The sequence below is a fragment of the Budorcas taxicolor genome, chromosome 3 (genome assembly GCF_023091745.1).
Source record: "Budorcas taxicolor isolate Tak-1 chromosome 3, Takin1.1, whole genome shotgun sequence".
Lineage (NCBI taxonomy): Eukaryota > Metazoa > Chordata > Mammalia > Artiodactyla > Bovidae > Budorcas > Budorcas taxicolor.
This window is the reverse complement of record NC_068912.1, coordinates 111,885,578-111,907,069: the sequence shown is the minus strand read 5'-3', so window position 1 is coordinate 111,907,069 and position 21,492 is coordinate 111,885,578. Positions and strand designations below refer to the sequence as shown.

Genomic DNA, 21,492 nt, shown 5'->3' with positions numbered 1-21,492 from the left:
GTGGGGGCAGCTGTGTTATACAGTGTCATCAGGAAAGGCCTCTTTGATATGGGATGTTTGACCAGAGAATTGAACACGAGGACAGGCAGAGCCATGAGGTCACTGGACTGGGGCAGTACAGGCAAAGGAAACAGAGTGTACGGAGGCCCTGAGGCTGGAGAGTGCTTGGCTTGCCATCCCTCTGCACCCCTTCACATCACAAGGCCAGCTCCTGGTAATTTATCACATGATCAAGTCTGATCTGCATCACTCCCAAGCTGGGGCTGGATGCAGGTCTTGTGGGAGGGGCGGGACGTAAAGAGCTGGAAGGGAGGCGAAGAGCATGGAAGTGAAGCCATCCCCCACAGGACAGGGTCCCTTGGTAGCAGCAGGGTCCTCAGCAAGGCCCGGCAGAGGAGAGTTGGCCCCGGAGGTGCTTCAGCATCAGGGGCTAGCTGCCCCTGCCCCCCGCCTCTCTATGGCCCCTCCTTTCTCTGGGGTCCAGAGACATGGGTGGGATAGACTCAGAGAACTGTCTGGCAGCGGTCCCCAACCTGTTTGGCTCCAGGGACTGTTTCATGGACCAGGGAGGAGGGGATGGCTTTGAGATGACTCAAGCAATTACATGTGTGCTGTGCTTAGCGGCTCAGTTGTGTCCGACTCTGTGACACCATGGACTGTAGCCTGTCAGGCTCCTCTATCCATGGGGATTCTCCAGGCAAGAATACAGGAGTGGATAGCCATTCTATTCTCCAGGGGATCTTCCCTACCTGGGATTGAACCCAGGTCTCCTGCATTGCAGGCGGATTCTTTACCATCTGAGCCACCAGGGTCTCAAGATATTCCACCTTGACTTTGGGGTTAGGGCTCAAGCTCCTGTGAGAATCTAATTCTGCTGCCAATTCGGCAGGAGGCAGAGCTCAGATGGTAACGCAGGTGATGGGGATCAGCGAGATGAAGAGAGAATGAAAATAGAGATGAAGCTGCTCACCTCCTGCTGTGCAGCCTGGTTCCTAACAGGGGGCTGGGGACCCCTGCTGTATATGGGGCTTATCTGGGGAGGCAGCATCAAGTAGAAAGAGGTGGGCTTTGGAAACAAACCGATTTTCAAACTGTGCGTGACCTTTCAGTCCAGTTCAGTTCAGTCGCTCAGTTGCGTCCGACTCTTTGCGACCCCATGAACTGCAGCACGCCAGGCTTCCCTGTCCAGGACCAACTCCCAGAGCCTACTCAAACTCATGTCCATTGTGTCGCTGATGCCATCCAACCATCTCATCCTCTGTTGCCCCCTTCTCCTCCCGCCTTCAATACAGCATGACCTTCAGGTGGTGTATAACCTCAGGCAAGGTAACTAACCTCTCTGGACCTTCTTCGCTCTGTATACAGTGGGAATCCCTAAGGTCTTGCTTGCCAGTGGTGTAGCAATGTCTCTGAAGCTCCCACTGCCTATTTGGACCTGTCATGTCGAGGGCGCTCAAGAGCTGGTCCCTTTGTTTTCTTCATCTCCACGGTTGAGTCTGGGCTCAGAAATCCAGAGCATGTACAAGGAAACAACACTCATCATTCCACAGAGCGGAAAGGGGAAGGAGAGAGGTCATCTGTCCACCACCAAATCTCCAGATCAGAGCCCTAAGTGCTTTTCTTTCTTGCTGCTCAATGAAATAGCAATGGGTCTAAACCTCAATTATCCACACTAATGAAGGGTAAGGCTGGAAAGAATAAGTCAAATCAGTGGCTAATCACACCCAAATTATCAATTAATAGAAAGCCATGGGATGGGAATATTCAGTCCTGATACTTCTATTTGGAAGTGTTCTCTCCCTGCTGATGACTGACTCACGAGTGGGAGACAGGTTTCCACAAGCAAGAGACAGTAGAAGGACATGTGTCCCCTGGCCTCCAGGACAGAGGTCAGTGGAAGAAGCTCTGATAGGGCCACCTGACCCAAGTCCACAGGAAGGAGACAGGTGAGTATATCCAGCTACAGTCACGGCCAGAGGAGCAGCTGAAGGCTGACACTCTCATCTCCCATCTAAGAGGGAGCAGTCAGGTTCTGGTCCCCATCCAGTGGTATTCCTGGTGCCTTGGGAGCCACTATGGGAGGGGCTGGCAGGGGGCTGGCGGTGGTCCTGAGGCACCCATGTTTGGGTTATGTGGGTTCCCCTGTCTTCAGCACAGATACAAAAAACAGGATCAAGACTGGGGCATCCCACTGCCTCCCCCAAGAAGGTCATTTATCAGCTCAAGACCTGTGCTAATAGGTGTTAAATAGAGTTCAATGCAGAAAATTGAGAAGTAATGAGACTTGGAGCTGAGAGAATGAATTAAGAGGTGATCACATGTCCAGTGAGAGCCATCACCTGAATGCTGAAAAGGAGGAGCCTGATGGTTGGAGAACTGTGGGTCAGAGCAGAGGTCAGAGTGATGAGTCCACCCTAAATGGGGTGAAGGGTGGTCAAAAGCAATTAAGCCATTATCATCCTTCATCAATTCCAGGGAGCACAATTTTCCATGTTTTAATATCTTTTAAATTAGGATGTATCTTAAAATCAATGGCATGTCATACTTCAGTCGGGAGCATTTTTTTTTCTTTCTGAGTGGTACATACAACAACACTGAATCGTTTACTGAAGACATCTTGAATTCAATGGGACACAGTCCCAGGTGGATGGATGGACGGTGTGCATGTTCAGTCATGCTCACCTCTTTCCGACCCCGTGGACTGTAGCCTGCCAGGCTCCTCTGTCCATGGAATTTTCCAAGCAAGAATACTGGAGTGGGTTGCCATTTCCTACCTCAGGGGATCTTCCTGACAGTCCAGGGTACCTTAAGCAAATCTTCTGTTACATTGGGTGAAATGACCCCTATCCACTCATTTATTCCATCATTATTTACTGAGCATCTACCAGACGTCAGATCCTGGGCTAGGTGCAGCTGTGAACAGTGGTCACACGTCTGCCTTCTCAGTGTTTATCCCACACCAGGCACCGTTAGGAACCCTTGACATGTGTTGTCTCATTTGTTCCCGGCAATGATCCAACAGAGTAGGGATTACTATTATTATTATCCCTATGACAGTGGAGGTCAGAGGAGGTTAAGTGACCTGCTCAAAGCCCCACACTAGCTCCTAACTGGCTGAGCCGAGAGTGGATATTTCCTCTAGACCCTGAGCTTTTGTCTCAGTTCTCTCTACTGTCAAGGAACGTACACCAGAGGGGAGAAGGCATACACGGGACAGGAAATACACAAGGACACTGGTGATTGGAGGAGATGCATGGGAGCTAAGAAGGAAAGTAAGGGAGTATTGTGCACCAGGGGCAGTCTCTGGATTTGGTTTAAACAGACTAGAAGGCAACAAAGAGGCAGAGAAGAGTGGCTGGGTGGGTGGGGAAGGCTCAGTAGAGGGACTCAGCATGTCTGGAGGATGGGTGGGGAGACGGAGCATGGTGTATCCGAAGACCAACAAAGCTAGTGTGGCTGGAGGAGGAAGGGGATGGAGGTGCAGCTGATGCCAGGTTTTAAGGGCCAGGTAAGGACTTTGCACTTCATCTGGGAAGTAATTAGAGCATTTTAAGTGAAAGCTCCCTGAGATCCTTGAACCCTGCCTCTAATGACTCTTTGAATCTGCTGTTGGACAGCAGGTAACTGTAGACTCCTAAGAGGAGAGCCTTGGAGTAAGGGCGCCATGTGCAACTACTCAGGTTGAGTACTGCCAAAGGGTGCCCAGGCAGAGGGGTGATGGGAACTGAAACTCAGCCTCTAGTCCACCCACTAAGCTGTACACTCAGATGACCCCTCCGGGTGGCCAGTTGTGCTAGTTTGCACAAAAGCCTGACACGGACTCTCAGAAACTCAGGTTAGGACAGGCAAGCAGTGGCTAGTATTGCAGCATCCCTACTGTGTGCCAAGCCCCAGACTAAGGCTTTGCAGTGACAGAAGAAGTAAAAAAAAATAGGAGACATTCCTTGCTCTTGGAGATCCACAAAGCTTGACAAAAGATTTTGTCACAGGAAATAATTTTTTTTTCATCCCTACAAAACACATCAGGCCCTATTATAAGAGAGTCCTTTGATGCAGCACCTACTGTGTGCCAAATGTCATGCCAGGTACTTTCTGTACCTTACCACAAATGTTCACTCCCTCCTTGAAAGGAAGAGAGAATGATCCCATGTCCCATAGGAGAGAGCTGAGGGGCTTAGACCTCGTCCAAGGTCACACAACAGGGACACAGCAGGACGCAGACTTGAGACCCAAACAGCCAACCAGGCGTGAGAGCAGTGTTCTCCACTTTGTCAAGGAATGCATGTTTCTTGACTGGAGACGGTACTGGACACTTTCCAGCCATTAAGCTTTCCTTTTCCCGGGGTATGGTTGCTTTATAATGTGTTAGTTTCTGTTGCACAGCAAAGTGAATCAGCTATGTGTGTATATACAGCCCCGCTTTTTTGTATTTCCTTACCATTTAGGTCACTACAGAGCGTTAAGTAGAGTTCCCTGTACTATACATCAGGTTCTCATTAGTTATTTATACACATATATTAGTGTATGAGCTTCTCAGGTGACTCAGTGGTAGAGAATCCACCTGCCAATGCAGGAGATGCAGGTTCAATCCCTGGGTCCGGAAGATCCTCTGGGGAAGACAGTGGCAACCCACTCCAGTATTCCTCCCCGGGAAAATTTCCTAGACAGAGGAGCCTACTGGAGTACAGTCCATGGGTCACAAAGAGTCAAACATTGCTGCGTGACGGAGCACAGACACATGCATATTAGTGTCTATACACATAACATACACATACATGTATATATCCACACACACACACACATCGATCCCAGCCTCCCAACTCATTCCACCCTTTCTTTCTTCCCTCAGTGTCCATATGCTTGATCTCTGCATCTGTCTCTATTTCTGCCTTGCAAACAAGTTCATCTCTACCATTTTTCTAGATTCCACATTTATACATTAATATACAATATTTGTTCTTCTCCTGTTGACTTACAGCTCCTTTGGCCCTCATTACAAATCACTGAAGTGGATGCTGCAATTTTTCTTTTGCCAGAAACCAGCTCAGGGAGGTTGGGAGATGCACAGGTGTCAGAGCTGGCCAGGGTTGAAGCTACCTCTTCCTGGATTCCCTTCCTCTGCTCTTACTCACTGTAGGTCTCAGAGCTCCTTGAAGATGAGAGCCACTTATTATTCACCCATATTCCTCAAAGTCTACCTTAAAACCTGGCATAGAGCAAGTGTACAGTAAATATTTGTTGAAAGAATGAATGAGTGGACAGGGCCAGAGAAGTAAAGTGGGTGCACCTGTTACCCGCGAGTCATCCGGCCACCTGAAAACCATCTTCTCCTTCATCAACCTGTCTTCTGACACCTTGACATAAGAAGGGTCAGGGCACTAGAATCTGGTATGATGTCATCTTCAAGCCATGTTAATATCCTTCCCCAAAGGGGTAAAATATCACCGTGCATGATGAACTGTTTGTGGGATTATTGAGGACGTGATATGAAATTCATCCTGACTCCCCACTTACGGAGAAGTGCTGCCCAATTTGTCTCAAATGTCACATCTCTGTGTATTAATTTGCTACTCCACTGTATTGATTAAAAGGAATGTTCTCCAACTTCCAAGGCAGAGCCCTTGGAAATGGAGCAAATTCACTCAGGAAGCACACACACCATCCCCTCCCGGGCAGAGGAAATGGATATTCACCACCTCCCCTCAACCGATGGCCCAAATGGTACAAATTGCATATTCAGTGTATGTATGTATATGGTCAAATAGCTTCCATTAGCCCAATTTTGAGATGCCTGCAGAATGCCCCCAAATTGGGGAACTCTTTCAAAATGAGGAAATTGTTGGAAAGGCCAGGAGAGGGGAATCAGCAGGTCTAATTACAGGAGTGTATAAAACCAGGAAGGGTCCTTTTTTCTGGACCTCAATTTCCTGGTGTGCAAAGTGACATGATCACCTCCACTCCACTCCCCCTCCAAAAGCCAGGAAAGCACACTCTGTCCCAACCTGCCTCTCCTGGTAGAGCCACAACAGGGAGCTCCATTTCTATCCGTCTGTCCCTTGCGGATGTGTCTGTTTGACCCTGTTCCATGATGCTGTGGTCCTTATGGGCCTTCCTTGGTGACTCATATGGCAAAGAATCTGCCTGCAAGGCAGGCAGAGGTGACATAACAGGCTTGCCCTGGGAGCAAAACTCACCAAGAAGCGGCACTAAATTGAGCTCCTCCCTGTTCGCTTCCTTTTGTGCGGGTGGGTAGGGGTGGCAGGGGTGAATCGTGACAGTGAGGATGGTGCTTAGCTGAAACACTGGGCATCGCACACAGCAGCACTCAATATGCGTCAGCTCGATATGCATCAGCTCAGTATGCATCAGCAGAATGAAAGAATCTCTACCATCCACTTCATGTGTTATGCCAGCCTCTCTGGGCTATTTTTCAGGTGAACCAATGGTTCACAGACGGGCTTCAGGGCATCTGAATTATATGAAAAATATATGGGAAAGTGGTTTTTTTTTTTTGTGTGTGTGTGTGTCTGGAGACAGTCACAACTTTCAGGTCCATGCTCCCCAAAGTCTCAGGTCTGGTGGATGAGTCATTAGCATCATGAGCCCTAAAGCCAACATCTCTGACACCAAGAGAAGAGGCCATGGAAAGACTAGGTTGCTGGCATTGGCCCTGTGAGCTCCAGTCCTCCAGGGGACAGGGCCCGCAACCTCACCCCTGTGAGGTGGGCGGTTTCTCCAGCAGCGCTGGAGCTCACGGATATGGAGGCGCCTCTGCTCCTCCCCACAGAAGCCAAGGTCTGTTCCTCAGCCCAGGCACACCATGAACAACTGGGTTGAGGATTTTATGCAAACACAGGGTCAGGGCACTGGGGTGGGGCTGGGACTGTGACCTATAGAGTGAGCATCTCCCAAAACAATCTCAGTCCAGTGAGGTTAGGGGGAGGGTGGCTTCACTCAGTAGCTGATATTTATCAGACACTGACAATCTGCCAGTCCCTGTGCTGAGCACATTATGTGATTTGTGTATTTTCTTTTTAATCTTCACAACTTTATGAAGTAATATCTTTATGCTGATTTTACAGAGGCAATGAGCTCAAAGAAATGAAATAACTTGCCCAAGGTCACACAACGAGTGAGTGGCCGAGATGGGGTTTGATTCCAGATAACGCTGGAACTCAGAACCTGAAGTCTTAATCACTGTATTATTCAGCCTCTCCCTTACGGCAACCAGGGAATTTGCAAAAATAAGTGTTCCTCTTCCCCCTAGATTCCATGTGAGGATAATAAGTGATTTTGATTTTTAAGGAAGCCTCTTGTATTTTTGAGAGGGAGAACCCAAGATGATAGATTTAACAAAACAGAAATACCTCTTTTCAGATGCAGATGATTAAATTGATCTAACAGACTGGGAACCAGTGGTCAGAGATGGGCCGTCTTGCACCAAAGTGTCAGAGTGACTGCTTATGAATGATGCTGCTAAAATGCCAAAGGCGCCATCAGGATTAAGCATCAAAACCTGCAGAGACTCTAATTGACATTTTGATCTGCTTATAACTCTTGTCTGTCTGTTGATCAGCCTGTGAGAGACAGAAGCAATCCCCTACATCTCTGAGAGTCATATGTGGGAAAGGTGTGAATCCCACGGGCTCAGCTGGGAGAAGCAACGTCTAAAGGGCAGTAAGACTATAAGTGTCAGGGAGAGACACCCCGGGGGCTGGGCAGGAGGGAGGCACACCAGGGAAGCAAGAGGCTTCCACACATTGAAAGGCAGACAGAAGGACACAGAGAACATTGGAGAATCAGAGACAGACTCCCTGAAGCCAAGACAAACACAGCTGAATTCCAGAGGGACTTAGAAGTAAAATGGAAAAATAAACTGCTGAAAGAATTGGAGGAATGTCTAAATGACGATTCAGCTGCTGCTGGCATGGAAAGGGCCTTTCTAAGCAGAACACCAAAGGTAGACTATCAAAGAAAAATTAAACATTTAAAAACTGGTGACATAAAAATTAAAACTGCTGCACATCAAAAGGAAACTCATAAAACTCATAGCCTTAATATGCAAAACCACTTACAAAAAGGATAAGAAAAAAATACTAACACCCGAAAAGAAAAGTAGGCAGAGACAGGGACAGGCAATTCACAAAATGATCTACAAAGGCCGGAAAGCGATGACAGGTGCTCAACCTTCCCTATCATCAGAGAAACGCAGATTATAACCACAAATGTGACCTCATCACACCTATTTTAATCAATGGAGCTAACTTAAAACTCCCCAACGTGCAACGTAGGTAAAGCGCAGGGATGGGCCCTCTTACATCCTGGTAAGATCTTCCTACAGATACCATGGGATTAGGTATTAAAACGGAAGATCGACACACTCTTTGACCCGGCAATTGCACTTTGAAGAATTTATCCTAAGGTAATTAGATGAGGGTTTAAGTTGTATGTACAAGGATGTTCTTCACTTAAATGTCCCCAGAAGATGACTGGTTAAATATCTGGGGTATAGGCAAACCACAATGGCTCCTTCACTGATATTCATTAGAAAGAACAAAGCAGGGCTATTTTATTAACGCAGAAAAGGGTCAGCCTCATTAACCAGACTACAGAACTACACACACAGTGTAACCCCGAGTGCACACGGATCCGCATCTGTGCACACACGCGTGGAGGTGCAGAGAGCTGTCAAATGCTCACTCACAAGAAGGCAGGAAGGGAAGCTACATCCTCTGCAGCAAGGGGGCGGCCGTGCTGGGCAGACGGGGACGTGGGCAGGTCTGGGCAGGAAGAGGAGTGGGGGGAGGAGATGAGTGGGGTTAGAACTCCTGGGGGTCAGCTCTGGGAATGAGGCTGCCAGACAGCAGATAAAAATACCGGACACTGGGACTTCCCTGGCGGCCCAGGGGTTAGAGCGTCTGCCTGCAATGCGGGAGATCGGGGTTCCCTTGTGGCGCAGAGGTTAGCGTGTCTGCCCGCAATGCAGGAGACCCGGGTTCCCTTGTGGCGCAGAGGTTAGAGCGTCTGCCCGCAATGCGGGAGACCCGGGTTCGATCCCTTCGTTGGGATCTTCCCCTGCAGAAGGAAATGGCAACCCACTCCAGTACTCTCGCCTGGAGTAATCCCATGGAGGGAGGCGCCTGGTAGGCTACAGTCCATGGGGTCACAAAGAGTCGGACATGACTGAATGACTTCACTTTTGCAGTGCAAGGGACATGGGGTCAATCCCCAGTCAGGAAACTAGAATCCCACATGTCTCAGGGTTACTGAGCCCGAGTGCCACAACAAGATACCACAGCCCACAACTAAGGCCCCATGCAGCCAAAAAAAAATTTTTTTTAAATACAGGACACTCTATTAAATTTGAATTTTAGAAAAAGAATAGGCAGCTTTTTAAAATATAACTGTGTTCCATGACCTGGTGCTCTCTGACAGCTTAGAGGGGTGGAATGGGATGGGAGGTGGCAGGGATGTTCAAGAGGGAGGGGACATATTAATATGTATACGTATGGCTGATTCACGTTGGTGTATGGCAGAAATTAACACAATATTGTAAAGCAATTATCCTCCAATTTAAAAAAAGACTGTCCCATGAAATACTTGGGATATACTTATGCTAAAAAATGTTTTTCAAAATTTTAAAAATTTGAATAATATAAAATACAGATTAATTGAGCATCCTGTATTTTATCTGAAACTTTAGCTGAGTCTGGACATATCTCTTATTGCCTCTCTGAGATGATCCAAGCCAGACAGCAGGAAGCTGAATCCAAGGCAGGCTTCCTGTGTCCACCCTGCTTCTGACTTAGTTCCAATCCACCTGCCCGTGAGAGAGAGTCACCCATCTCTGCTTTCCTTCAGGAGTTTTGTGGGGAGTACAGTGTAGGAGATGAGCATAGTCTTTAGAGCCAGAGAAGTTACTTTAAAACTCCTGGTCATCAAGTAGCCTTAAGCAGAACACAAAACTCCCGAGTCCCAGCTCCAACATCTGTAAGATGGAGATAGGTCTGTCCACGGGGCTGTCTCGGGGATTAAATGAGATAATGTATGTAAGGTGCCTGGCATACAGTCAGCGCTTAACACAAGTTGATCCCCTCCCCTCCTGTCCGCGGCCACAGCCCACACTCTTGCCCCCGGGGATTACGAATCAAGCATCTCCTGTCATCTCGGGCTTTGACGATTGGCCTTTTTGATCTTTTCTTTGAAGAGGCAGCAGCTCTGAGCTGACACCCTTCACCTGACTTCACCTTTCTCCCAAATCCATAGCAACAGTTCAGTTCCTTATCTGTACTTTTCACTCTCCCAAGGAGGGTGGAGGAGGATGAGACTGCTTCTGATAGCAGACTTTCAGGGATGTCAGCCAGGGTAGCTACCGAGAGTGGGGCCCTGATGGCATTTAGAAAGGGCCAGCGATGTCCAAAAGAATGCAAGTGAGGAGGCTGCCAGGGCTGGGGCAGCCTGGGCTGATGTTGGGGAGGCGAGGGGGTCTCTAGAGCCAGTCTGTCTGTCTGCATGTTGTCTAGCACAAATGACTAAGGTGGGCTCTGTGTGGTGGGGAGGGCTCACTTCTTCCCCAGAGAGCTAAATCTTCAATGTCTTTTGGATCACTGGATCACCCCCTCCCTCCAACGAGGCTCAGAGAGTTTAAAAATCTGCCCAGCATCACCCAGTTACTCACTTCCAGAGCCAAGTAGCTAGTATTAATCAGCAAATCTCTAAAAAGGGGGTTGTCTTATGTCTTGCTGAGAAGTCCAGTGATAGAGTGGACCTCTGACCACTGTGGATGTAACATATCACGTGGTTCATCCGCAGCTGTGGCTGTCACTGCTGGTCTCTGCCACCTGCCCTCCTGACCCCTCCACTTTGGATATCTCAAAAGTCAGCGCAATTCACACCTTCTCAGATGCACAAATTGCCCCGTGGTCCAGTCCCGAGCCAGATCAGTGAGATCAAGCCACAGCCTCGGCTTCCCTGCTCTTGCCTCTCCTGTTAGCACAGACGCCTGCATGCGAGTCACTCTGCCGGGCACAAAGACAGAGCCACACAGACCGTGGAGATGGCGGAAACCCTGCCCAGGTGACTGCAGAGTCGCTCAACCACAGCAACCTGTTTGCATCGTCCAGGGTCTGCCCGGGCCTCACCTGGAAGCTTTGTCTTCTCAATGCCGGTGACTTAGCGATCTGGTATCATTATGCAAGGGCTTCCCTGCTGGCTCAGTGGTTAAGAATCTGTCTGCAATGCAGGCGCCACAGGAGATAAGGGTTCAATCCTGGGGTTCAGAAGATCCCCTGGAGGAGGGCATGGCAACCCACTCCAGCATCCTTGCCTGGAGAATCCCCATGGATAGAGGAGCCTGGCAGGGTACATACAGTTCATGGGACCGCAAAGAGCTGGACACGGCTGAAGTGACCTAGCACAGCAGAACACAGTACCATTATGCAGCTGAGATAGGGCAGGCCCTTCCTTCTGTACCATTTATCCTTTATGTGTCTGGGCTGCTACCCACCAGGCCAGGCAGGTGGGAGGAGGGACCTGCTGGCCTCCACTTTATCTTAAAGTGTAATCTCATTGAATCACAGACACTTTGTGAATCTGATGGAAGTCCGGCTCGCCCTGTCTAGGAATCTAGAAGCATTCTCTGCAGTGATACAAATGTTCTTGTATTGCCCAATATGGGAGCCACAAGCCACACATGGCTACCCAACACTTGAGAGGACGCTGGTGCAACTGGTAAAAGGAATTTTAAATTTTATTTAATTTTGTCAATGTAAATATGAAAGTGGCATGTGGTTAAAGGCTACTGTACAGGATAGCACAGTTCTAGACTGCTGCTGCTGCTGCTGCTAAGTCACTTCAGTCGTGTCCGACTCTGTGTGACCCCATACACTAGGGGTCATCAAACATTTTCTGTAAAGGGCCAGATAGTAAATATTTTCAATTTCACAAGCCATGTGGTCTTTGTGGCAATAACTCAAGTTTGGAGTTGTAGTACATACAGACAGTCATACACAACAACAGCAAAAGGGCTTGGCTGAGTTCTAATAAAACTTTGTTTACAAAGACAAGCCAGAAGCTGGATTTAGCCAGGTGGGCCATAGTTTACTGATCCCTCTTCTGGACACTTTTAAGAGAAAAAAAAATGCACATACCCTTATATTTTCAGAATGTGGCTTCTAATTATAAGGAGTTTTCACACCTTTGATGCCCCTGTAGACCTTCCCATGAATTCCTGGCGAGAACCTCTGATTTTTAAAGGGCTCTGGCTGGTGGAGAAGCACTTGGCATTGTTTCCCAGAGCAGGTAGTATGGTCAGGGATCAATAGGGCCCTTTTTCCCTAAAACCTCATGAAGTCCTCATGGATCCACAAACACTGCTGAAGGAGGACGCCTCGCACAGGTCACCCCGTGCGTCAGCCCCTCCTGGGATCCCTGCAGCAACCAGCTCTAGTGTCCATGACTCATTCCCTGCACCATCCCCAGGCTCCGCCAGCCTCCCCATAGCTGAAAGACTGTGGACGAAGCTTCTGAAGACGTCCCTCTTCATCAAGAGGTTATAACTGAGACTCACAGAGACTTAGTTTGGGTTAACAGCCAAAGGATCCAGCTGAGGACACAACCAGGATGACAAAGATCACAGTCTTGCTTTGGGGAGGAACTGAGTGTTTGTTTCAAAGAAATTGGGATATCCCAGGACACTTCACTTTAAAGACAGGTAGGTCTTTTCAGGAGCTCTCAGTTAAAGCAATCTGGAGTTATGTCAGAAGCCCTCAGTTAAAGGCATGTGAAACTTTCTCTGGAGCCTTTTTAGTATCATTAGTTAAAAATAACTGATATCCCTCCTCAGGTTCCTTCTCAGCAGCTCTAAATCACTTAAGTTAAAGCACCAAACCATGTCCCCTCCACCCAATACCATCAGGCATGAATTTTGCCAAGGGAGGTAGGATTTGCCCTCTTTCTGATGTGTATTCCTACCCAAGACAAAGGTGATATCTATTTCTATATTCCTATAATTCCATTCAAGAAAGCATCACTTATTAAGTTCTTAGAGGCAAGAGGAAGAAAGCCTTCGCATAACTGGCATGCTTTACTAGGGTGTTATGTCATGACTGTTATTAATTATCATTAACAGTCTTAAAATATGCCTATTAATGATCCCAACACAAAATAGCAGTGTGGGTCTTAGCCAAGAGCAGCATAATTACCTATTAATGAGATGTAAATTTCACAGGGAAATGACAGCGATCTCGATGTACCACCTTCTGAACTAATATAATAAAGTTAATAATAATAATAGTGTATAATCTGAGGATATTAGTGTTAATTTGAATGCTAACACCATAGTTAAACAGGCTGAGAGAAATGGAAATTATTTGCATAACTCAAACCAAGAAACCCTAATCTCTGCTATTAAAGAAAAATTGATTGTTCTCCCCTGAATGATATAAAGCTAGTGAGCCAAAAAAAAAAAAAAAAAAAATTCAAGCTACTTCTTTCATGTCTTCTACTTAGGGTTTATATCTCCCTTATTTCTAAAACCAAGTTGAGGTATTTGGTAATACAGTGAAGCCCAGGAGAAAACAGAATTAAAAAAAATAGAAACACAACAAAACCCAGTTAAGGGGAGAGAGCAGATGTTACCAGACCCTCAAGATAAACTATTGCAGCTCAGGTCTGATTTCAAGTCTCAGCTTCCTAGAAACACGGCAGGAGCAATTTAAGTAACTGAGTTACTGGTTAGTAAGCAGCCTCCTTAGGACAGGCACAAGCTTTGAATCTGAAGAAGCCCTTCTCGGCAGGTGAGAACCATGCAACCCTGCCTGTGGCTATTCGAACCTCACTCCCCAGGCTCCCGTAGGCCAGGCGGAGACACCTACCCTCATAGCTGGCACGGAATCCCTGTGCGCTGACCGCATAGTCACTGATGAGGCGCAGAGAGAGCGTGGTGGCCGCACTGACGATGGTGGCTGGCAGCTGAAAGCCTGTGAGCCTGAAAGACAAAGAGGTGAGCTGGAGGGAGGATGAACCCCCGGGAACCGCACATCCCTGACGCATTTATTGAGTACATGCTGGATGCATGATGCCGATCTAGGCACAGGGAAGGATATGAAAGCTGAACACCAGGCACACGCAAGGTGTTCCAAGATAAAGTAATTCCCAGCAAGAGTGCTGGAGACCAGTCACAGAAATATAGAGGCCTACTCTCCCAAGCCATGGGCCACCCCTAATCTGCAGGTCTGCCTCATTTGTGCCTCCTCTCTTTCTCCTCCTCCAGTTTCTTCTCCTGATGTACCCAAACAGGATCCTATGTGGCCTTCCTAGAACAGACTCCCTCCACACATGCCCTCCACCTGCATCTTATCTGTAGATAAACTGCAGCCTCCTAGGCTTTCCCAAAGTTCCAAAGGGTAAATTCAGTTAGAGAAGCGAGAAAATGCAGAAAGAAAGGAAAACAGTCAAGCAAGACAAAATAACAAAAGTTTAGCCATTAGACAAAGTCAAGGACCTTCAGTTCCTCCTCAAGGGCTATAAATAATATTCTGCTGCTGCTGCTAAGTCGCGTCAGTCGTGTCTGACTCTGTGCGACCCCAGAGACGGCAGCCCACCAGGCCCCTCTGTCCCTGGGATTCTCCAGGAAAGAATACTGGAGTGGGTTGCCATTTCCTTCTCCAAAATAATATTCTGAGCCATGTACTTTGAGCTCTTTTGCAGATACTGAAACACCCGCCAGGTGGAAGAAGTTAACTGTATGCAGCCTACCCAGCACATAGATCCCCAGACTGATTGCAAACAGAAGCTTGATGATGCTGACTCCCCGTGACCTCACCACCAACCAATCAGAAGAATGTTCACTGATCACTTACTCACAACCCATCTCCATCACCCTGTCTTTAAAAGCCTTTTGCTGAAAGCCTTTGGGGGTTTGGGGCTTTTTAAGCACTAGCAGCCTGGGCTCCTTGCTTGGTGTCTTACAATAAACCACAGCCTGGTGTCAGTGGCATTACTACATGTGGGCACCAGACCCAAGTTTGCTTCAGGGACGCTGACTCTTCCCTTTCTGGCTGGGGTCCTCTGAGGCTCTGGGTAGACTCTGCCACAAATTTACAATGAATGATCGCCAACAGACAGTACTTATTTATTCACATACAGAGGAAAATATATCCAACTCTAAGTAGCAGAATGTGGATCCTTCTTACCATAGACTTTATCCTTTAAAAGGAATAGGTCTACTGCTTTTATAGAAATGATAAGTGCTTATTATTTTTAAAAGATGAAAGCAAAAAATAAAAGCCCAATGCAATCTAGAAATAATCATTCTTGACAGTTGACACACAAAGAGATGGAAGGATCCTTAGTTCAGATCATATTCAATGAAATAATTTCATACAAATGGGATCATATTGTACATGCTTTTAAAATTAAAATGCGTAATTTTCCCCCCCACTAGTTAAGTGAAGAAAAAGAAACGGGGGTGAAACAAAAGGAATTGTTGAATCTGAAATAACATGCTTTCAGCACAAGAGAGTCATCTTTGAAACAGTCTTCTAACGTTAAAAAGATAAAACAATGGAGCCTTCACTGAACACTTGGGGACACATTTTAGGAAAGAAGTCTGCTTCCAGACACCCACACAGGTTGGCCCCCACAGGCGATGAGATTGTGCACAAAGGTGGCAGTGGGGTGGCCAGGCTCCTGTCCACCTCTGTCTTTTGGTCCCTGTCTGAGGCTCATCTGCACACACTCATGGAGGAATTCAAGGTACAGCTTTACCTCCATTTTCAAGCAGTAAGGGATGCTTGTGGTGCCCCCTGGTTCACCTCCATCCCTCCCATCGCTATACTATCTGGACACCCAGATGTCCCCTGAAGGGCATGGGTATTGGGTTCAACCAAATAAAGTCAGATGTTTGTAACACCCACCGTGAAAAGCCCTGTGCAGGGTGAAGCCCTTGTCTTTCCCACCATCCTAATCTTATAGGATTCTGGTTAACACAATCAATTGAAGGAAAAGAGAAGGCAAAGTCACCAAACTAAAATGGGAGGCCAAATACGTTTCAAGGTCATCTTCTTTGCAGGTATACAAACACCCAGCAAAGAGTCTCTCCATCATCCCATATTCTCTCCCTATCCCTGCCCCTGTCTTTCTGTCTCTATCTCCCCCATTTTCTCACAAGGGCAAAAAATTCATATGTCAAATAATGAAGCCATACACATTAGAAGAAAACAAACTGTTTAATCTACTTACTGAGGAAGGTCTTTCTGAGTATGGTCAGAGAGCTGCTTTGGCTTCCACCCGCCCGTCATTCTTTGAGAGAGCTGTCACTGCACTGGGTTCCGACAGGTACCCTACCCACTCACTAGCCACAGAACTGGGCAAATGACCAATCACGGCAAATCCTTCATCTTTATGGAGTGGTTCAAGGCATAGGGAAGAAGGAGGAGGACACTAATCCAAGCAGAGTCATTCTGAGTCCTTCCATGGCATGTGATATACAGCCTTCAAGTGTCTTTTATCTGGGCGTTCTAAATCATTAGATTGTTAGCTCAAGACTGTCATCAGTACTGTGTGTCATTACACAGACACTATCTGCTGTAGAGAAAATGATGTCTCATACAGATGGAGACGAAGCTGAACAGTGAGGAGAGGGACAGAGTCCTATGATGCCTCGTGGAGACACTTCCCGCAGCCATGCAGAGTGACCCACTTCTACATGAGCCAGCATTCTTTATTTCTTCCTTTTCTTTCCCCTTTTTTTCTTTTCCTTTCTTTTTTCTTTTTTTTTTGTTCAAGTTAGTTTGATTTGGGTTCTATCTCTTGAAATTGATTGAATACTGCTGGATATAGCATGAAACCTCATATGTTTTAAAGGAAAATACTGATTGATTTAATTACATGAAAATTCAAAGCATGCATGTGAAGCAAAAAAAAAAAAAATCTGTAAAAAAAAACATAAGTGCAAATTTGAAAGACTACATATAATATATATGACAGGAATTCATTTAGTATTCATAATCTATAAAGAATACTAACAAATCAATATGAAAAAGAAACAGGAAAGCGAGGAAAGAGCAAAGGATATACACAGAAACAGAAAGATGCTCCACCTAAATAATATAAAAAATAGGAAACTCAGTCCCAAAGCCTCATTTTTCATCTATCACGTTAGCAAACGTTGAGGAAAACAGAGCCTATAGTTATCAAAATGATAATAAGAAAACACCACAAATTACACACATACAATTGACAAATTGGATGAAATGGACCAGTTCCTTGAAAAGCACAAACTACCACAACTTTTCAACATGAAATAAATCATTTCAATAGCCCTATGGCTATGAAGGAAATTGAATTAGTCATTTAAAAATTCCCCCAAAGGAAATACCCAGACCCAGAAGGTTCCAACAGAGAATTCTACCAAATGCAGAAAGAACTTACACCAATTTTATACAATGTCTTCCAGAAAAGAGAAAGGAGGAGCACTTCCAAACTCATCTTATGAGGCAAATATTATCCCCCGATACCAAAACCAAAGGTAGTACAAATGAAAAAGGCTCAGGACTAATACCCCACAGAATATAAACACAAAATGACTTAACAAAATATTAGCAAAGAGAATTCAGCAACACAGGAAATAATTATACACCGTAACCAAGTGGGGTTTAATTCCGAGGACACAAGGCTGGTTCAATTTCTGAAAACCAAAACAATTCACTATATTAACAGGCCAAAAGTAGAAAAATCACATGATCATATCAACAATGAAGAGACAGCACTTGGCAAAATTCAAAACTCATCCATAGTTTAAAAAAAATTTTTTTTTATAGACTCACAGAGTGCAGTCATGTGGTTGCCAAGGGGAGAAGGTATAAATTCAGAGGTTGAGGTTAACACATACACACTACTATATGTAAAATAGATAATCAAGGACCTAGTGTATAGCACACAGAACCCCACTCCATGCTCTGTACTAACCTGTATGGGAAAAGAATATGAAAAAGAATAGACACATGAACGGTGGTGGTGGTTTAGTCCCTAAGTGGTGTCGGACTTTTGAGATCACATGGACTGCAGTCTACTAGGCACCTCTGTCCATGGGATTTCATAGACAAGAATACTGGAGTGAGTTGCCACTTCCTTCTCCAGAGAATCTTCTCAACCCAATGACTGAACCCAGGTCTCCTGCATTACAGACTCTTTACCACTGAGCCGTAAGGGAAGCCCCCAGATACGTAAGCATGTATAACTAACTCACTCCCTGTACACCTGAAACTAACACAACACTGCGAATCAATTATCCAGTTCAGTTCAGTCGCTCAGTCACGCCCAACCCCTTGCGACCCCATGAATCGCAGCACGCCAGGCCTCCCTGTCCATCACCAACTCCCGGAGTTTACTCAAACTGGTCCATTGAGTTGGTGATGCCATCCAACCATCTCATCCTCTGTTGTCCCCTTCTCCTCCCACCTTTAATCATTCCCAGCATCAGGGTCTTTTCTAATGAGTCAGTTCTTTGCATCAGGTGGTAAGTATTGGAGTTTCAGCTTCAACGTCAGTCCTTCCAATGAATATCCAGGACTGATTTCCTTTAGGATGGACTGGTTGGATCTCCTTGCAGTCCAAGTGACTCTCAAGAGTCTTCTCCAACACCACAGTTTAAAACCATCAATTCTTTGACACTCAGCTTTCTGTACAGTCCAACTCCCACATCCATAAATGACTACTAGAAAAATCACAGTCTTGACTAGACCTTTGTTGGCAAAGTAATGTCTCTGCTTTTAAATATGCTGTCTAGGTTGGTCATAACTTATCTTCCAAGGACCAAGTGTCTTTTAATTTCATGGCTGCAGTCACCATCTGCAGTCATTTTGGAGCCCCCCAAAATATAAAGTCTGTCACTGTTTACCTATCTATTTGCCATGAAGTGATGGGACCAGATGCCATGATCTTCGATTTCTGAATGTTGAGCTTTAAGCCAACTTTTTTACTTTCCTCTTTCACTTTCATCAAGAGGCTCTTTAGTTCTTTACTTTCTGCCGTAAGGGTGGTGTCATCTGCATATCTGAGATTATTGATACTTCTCCTGGCAATCTTGATTCCAGCTTGTGCTTCTTCCAGCCCAGCATTTCTCATGATGTACTCTGCATATAAGTTAAATAAGCAGGGTGACAGTATACAGCCTTGATGTACTCCTTTTCCTATTTGGAACCAGTCTGTTGTTCCATGTCCAGTTCTACCTGTTGCTTCCTGACCTGCATACAGGTTTCTCAAGAGTTAGGTCAGGTGGTCTGGTATTCCCTTCTATTTCAGAATTTTCCACAGTTTGTGGTGATCCACACAGTCAAAGGCTTTGGCATAGTCACTCCAATATAAAATTTTTTAAAAAAGAAACTTTCATAAAACTAAGGATGGAAGGAAACTTTCTGACTTGATAAAGAGCATCTCCAAAAACCCTATAGCTAACATCACACTTAATGGTGAAAGACTGAACGTTTTTCTCCTAAGACTGAGAACCAGGCAAGGATCTAACAATCCAATTGGAAACTTGGCAAAAGACATGAAAAGACATTTCACTAAGAGAGGATACATGGATGGGAAATAAGCACATGAAAAATGTTCAACATCATTAGCCATTAGGGAAAGGGAAATTAAGCCCACGATGAGATATTACTATACACCATTAGAACAGGTAAAAATAAGGACAGCAACAACACCAAAGGTTAACAACGAGGCAGAGCAGCTGGATCTTTCATACGTTGCTGGCAGAATGTAAAACAGTGCTAATATTCTGGAAAACAGACAATTTCTGTTTTAAAAATACTACACATATTACTAGTCATACAACTCAGCAATCACAACCATGGGCATTTATCCCAGAGAAATGAAAACTGGTATCCACATGAAAACCTGCAAATGATTCTTCAGAGCAGCTTTGCTTGTTTGTTTTTGTAATAGCCCTCAACAGAAAACAACCAAATATGTCCCATAAAGTGAAAGTGAAGTCATTCAGGTGTGTCCAACTCTGCAACCCCAGGGACTGTAGTCTGCCAGGCTCTTCCATCCATGGGATTTTCCAGGCAAGAATACTGGAGTGGGTTGCCATTTCCTTCTCCAGGGAATCTTCCCAACCCAGGGATTGAACCCAGGTCTCCTGTACTGCAGGTAGACTTTACCATCTGAGCCACCAGGGAAGCCCCAAAATGTCCTATAATAGGTGAATAATTAAGCCAACTGTAGTACATCCTCGCTCAGTCATGTCCATGTGACCCCAGGGACTGCAGCACGCCAGGCTTCCCTGTCCCTCACTATCTCCTGGAGTTTGCCCAAGTTCACGTCCACTGAATCAGTGATGCTATGAAACCATGGTATACTACTCACTGATAAAAACAAATGGACTATTGATACATATGTCTGGGATGGATCTCTGGGGCATTATGCTTAGTGAAAAAAGAAACGCTTATCTCAAAAGATGATGTAGCAGATGATTCCATTTATATCAACATAACATTTTGGAAATGACAACATTAAAGATATGGAAAATGGATGAGTGGTTGCCAGGGGTTGGGGATGGGGAGCGGGGTGGCTATAAAGGAACAGAATGAGGGAGACCTTTGTGGCAACAATCCTGCATCTTGATTGCACTGGTGGTGACAAGCAGGATAAAATGACACACAAGTGCGCACACACATTGCACCAACATCTGTTTCCCAGTTCTGAGACTGTACCACCCACACTTTAGATGTACCTGTTGGGAGAACCTGAGTGAAGGGTCCATGGAACATCTCTGTATCACCTTTGCAACTTCCTGTGAATCTATAATTACCTCAAAATTAAAAGTTTTTAAAAATTGGATATGTAGCTCACATTATATTTTTATTGGCCAGTCTATTTAGTTTGAACCTTGGCCTGCTACTTGGTCCTCGGTGGGATCCTCCCTTCAGCTACCTCCTGTTCATTCCAACCCCTACATTGTCCCTGCCTGCCCCCGACCACCAGCAAACACACACACCTGCACCCCTGGCTGGGTCCTCGCTGGAAATGGGCTGACCACCAGAAGCACAGCCCCCGGCCCCCAGGCCGCCACTCTCTTGTTCACTGACTTCCCACGGACTTGCCCACGCACCTTCTCCACCCCCAGGTGTTCGTATATGATGTTGTCAGACTGCTGCTCCCAAAGGACCCTTCTATCAAAACAGCAGAACATCCCGCTAGAGGTCAGACCTCTGTCTGGATCTGACCCTCAGGCCTCATCTCAGCTGGCCCTCTTTATCTCTGCCTCCAAGTGGGCCCAGTTCAGAGCACCTGCAACTTGCCTCCCATCACGTGCACCAGAATTATGCCTCAGGCGCTCTTCCCAGACCCTCGACGACACTCAGCTTCACGGAGAAGTCTCACACCTCACCACGGCTTCTCCCCTGAAGTCGTCTCTGGAAACGGCATCCTCCCCACCGAGCAGAACATGTTGATTTTATTCCCATAGCTCGTTCCATGTTTTTG

General features: G+C 46.2%; 1 protein-coding gene across 1 annotated transcript in view; it reads right to left on the bottom strand.

Moving 5' to 3' along the window:
- The window catches only part of CSMD2 (CUB and Sushi multiple domains 2), a 678,376-nt gene that overhangs the window by 534,778 nt on the left and 122,106 nt on the right, over positions 1–21,492 (bottom strand). The window contains exon 3 of the mRNA XM_052636874.1: positions 13,875–13,987. Coding sequence (XP_052492834.1) covers positions 13,875–13,987 — 113 coding nt within the window. The remainder of the gene's footprint in view (positions 1–13,874; positions 13,988–21,492) is intronic.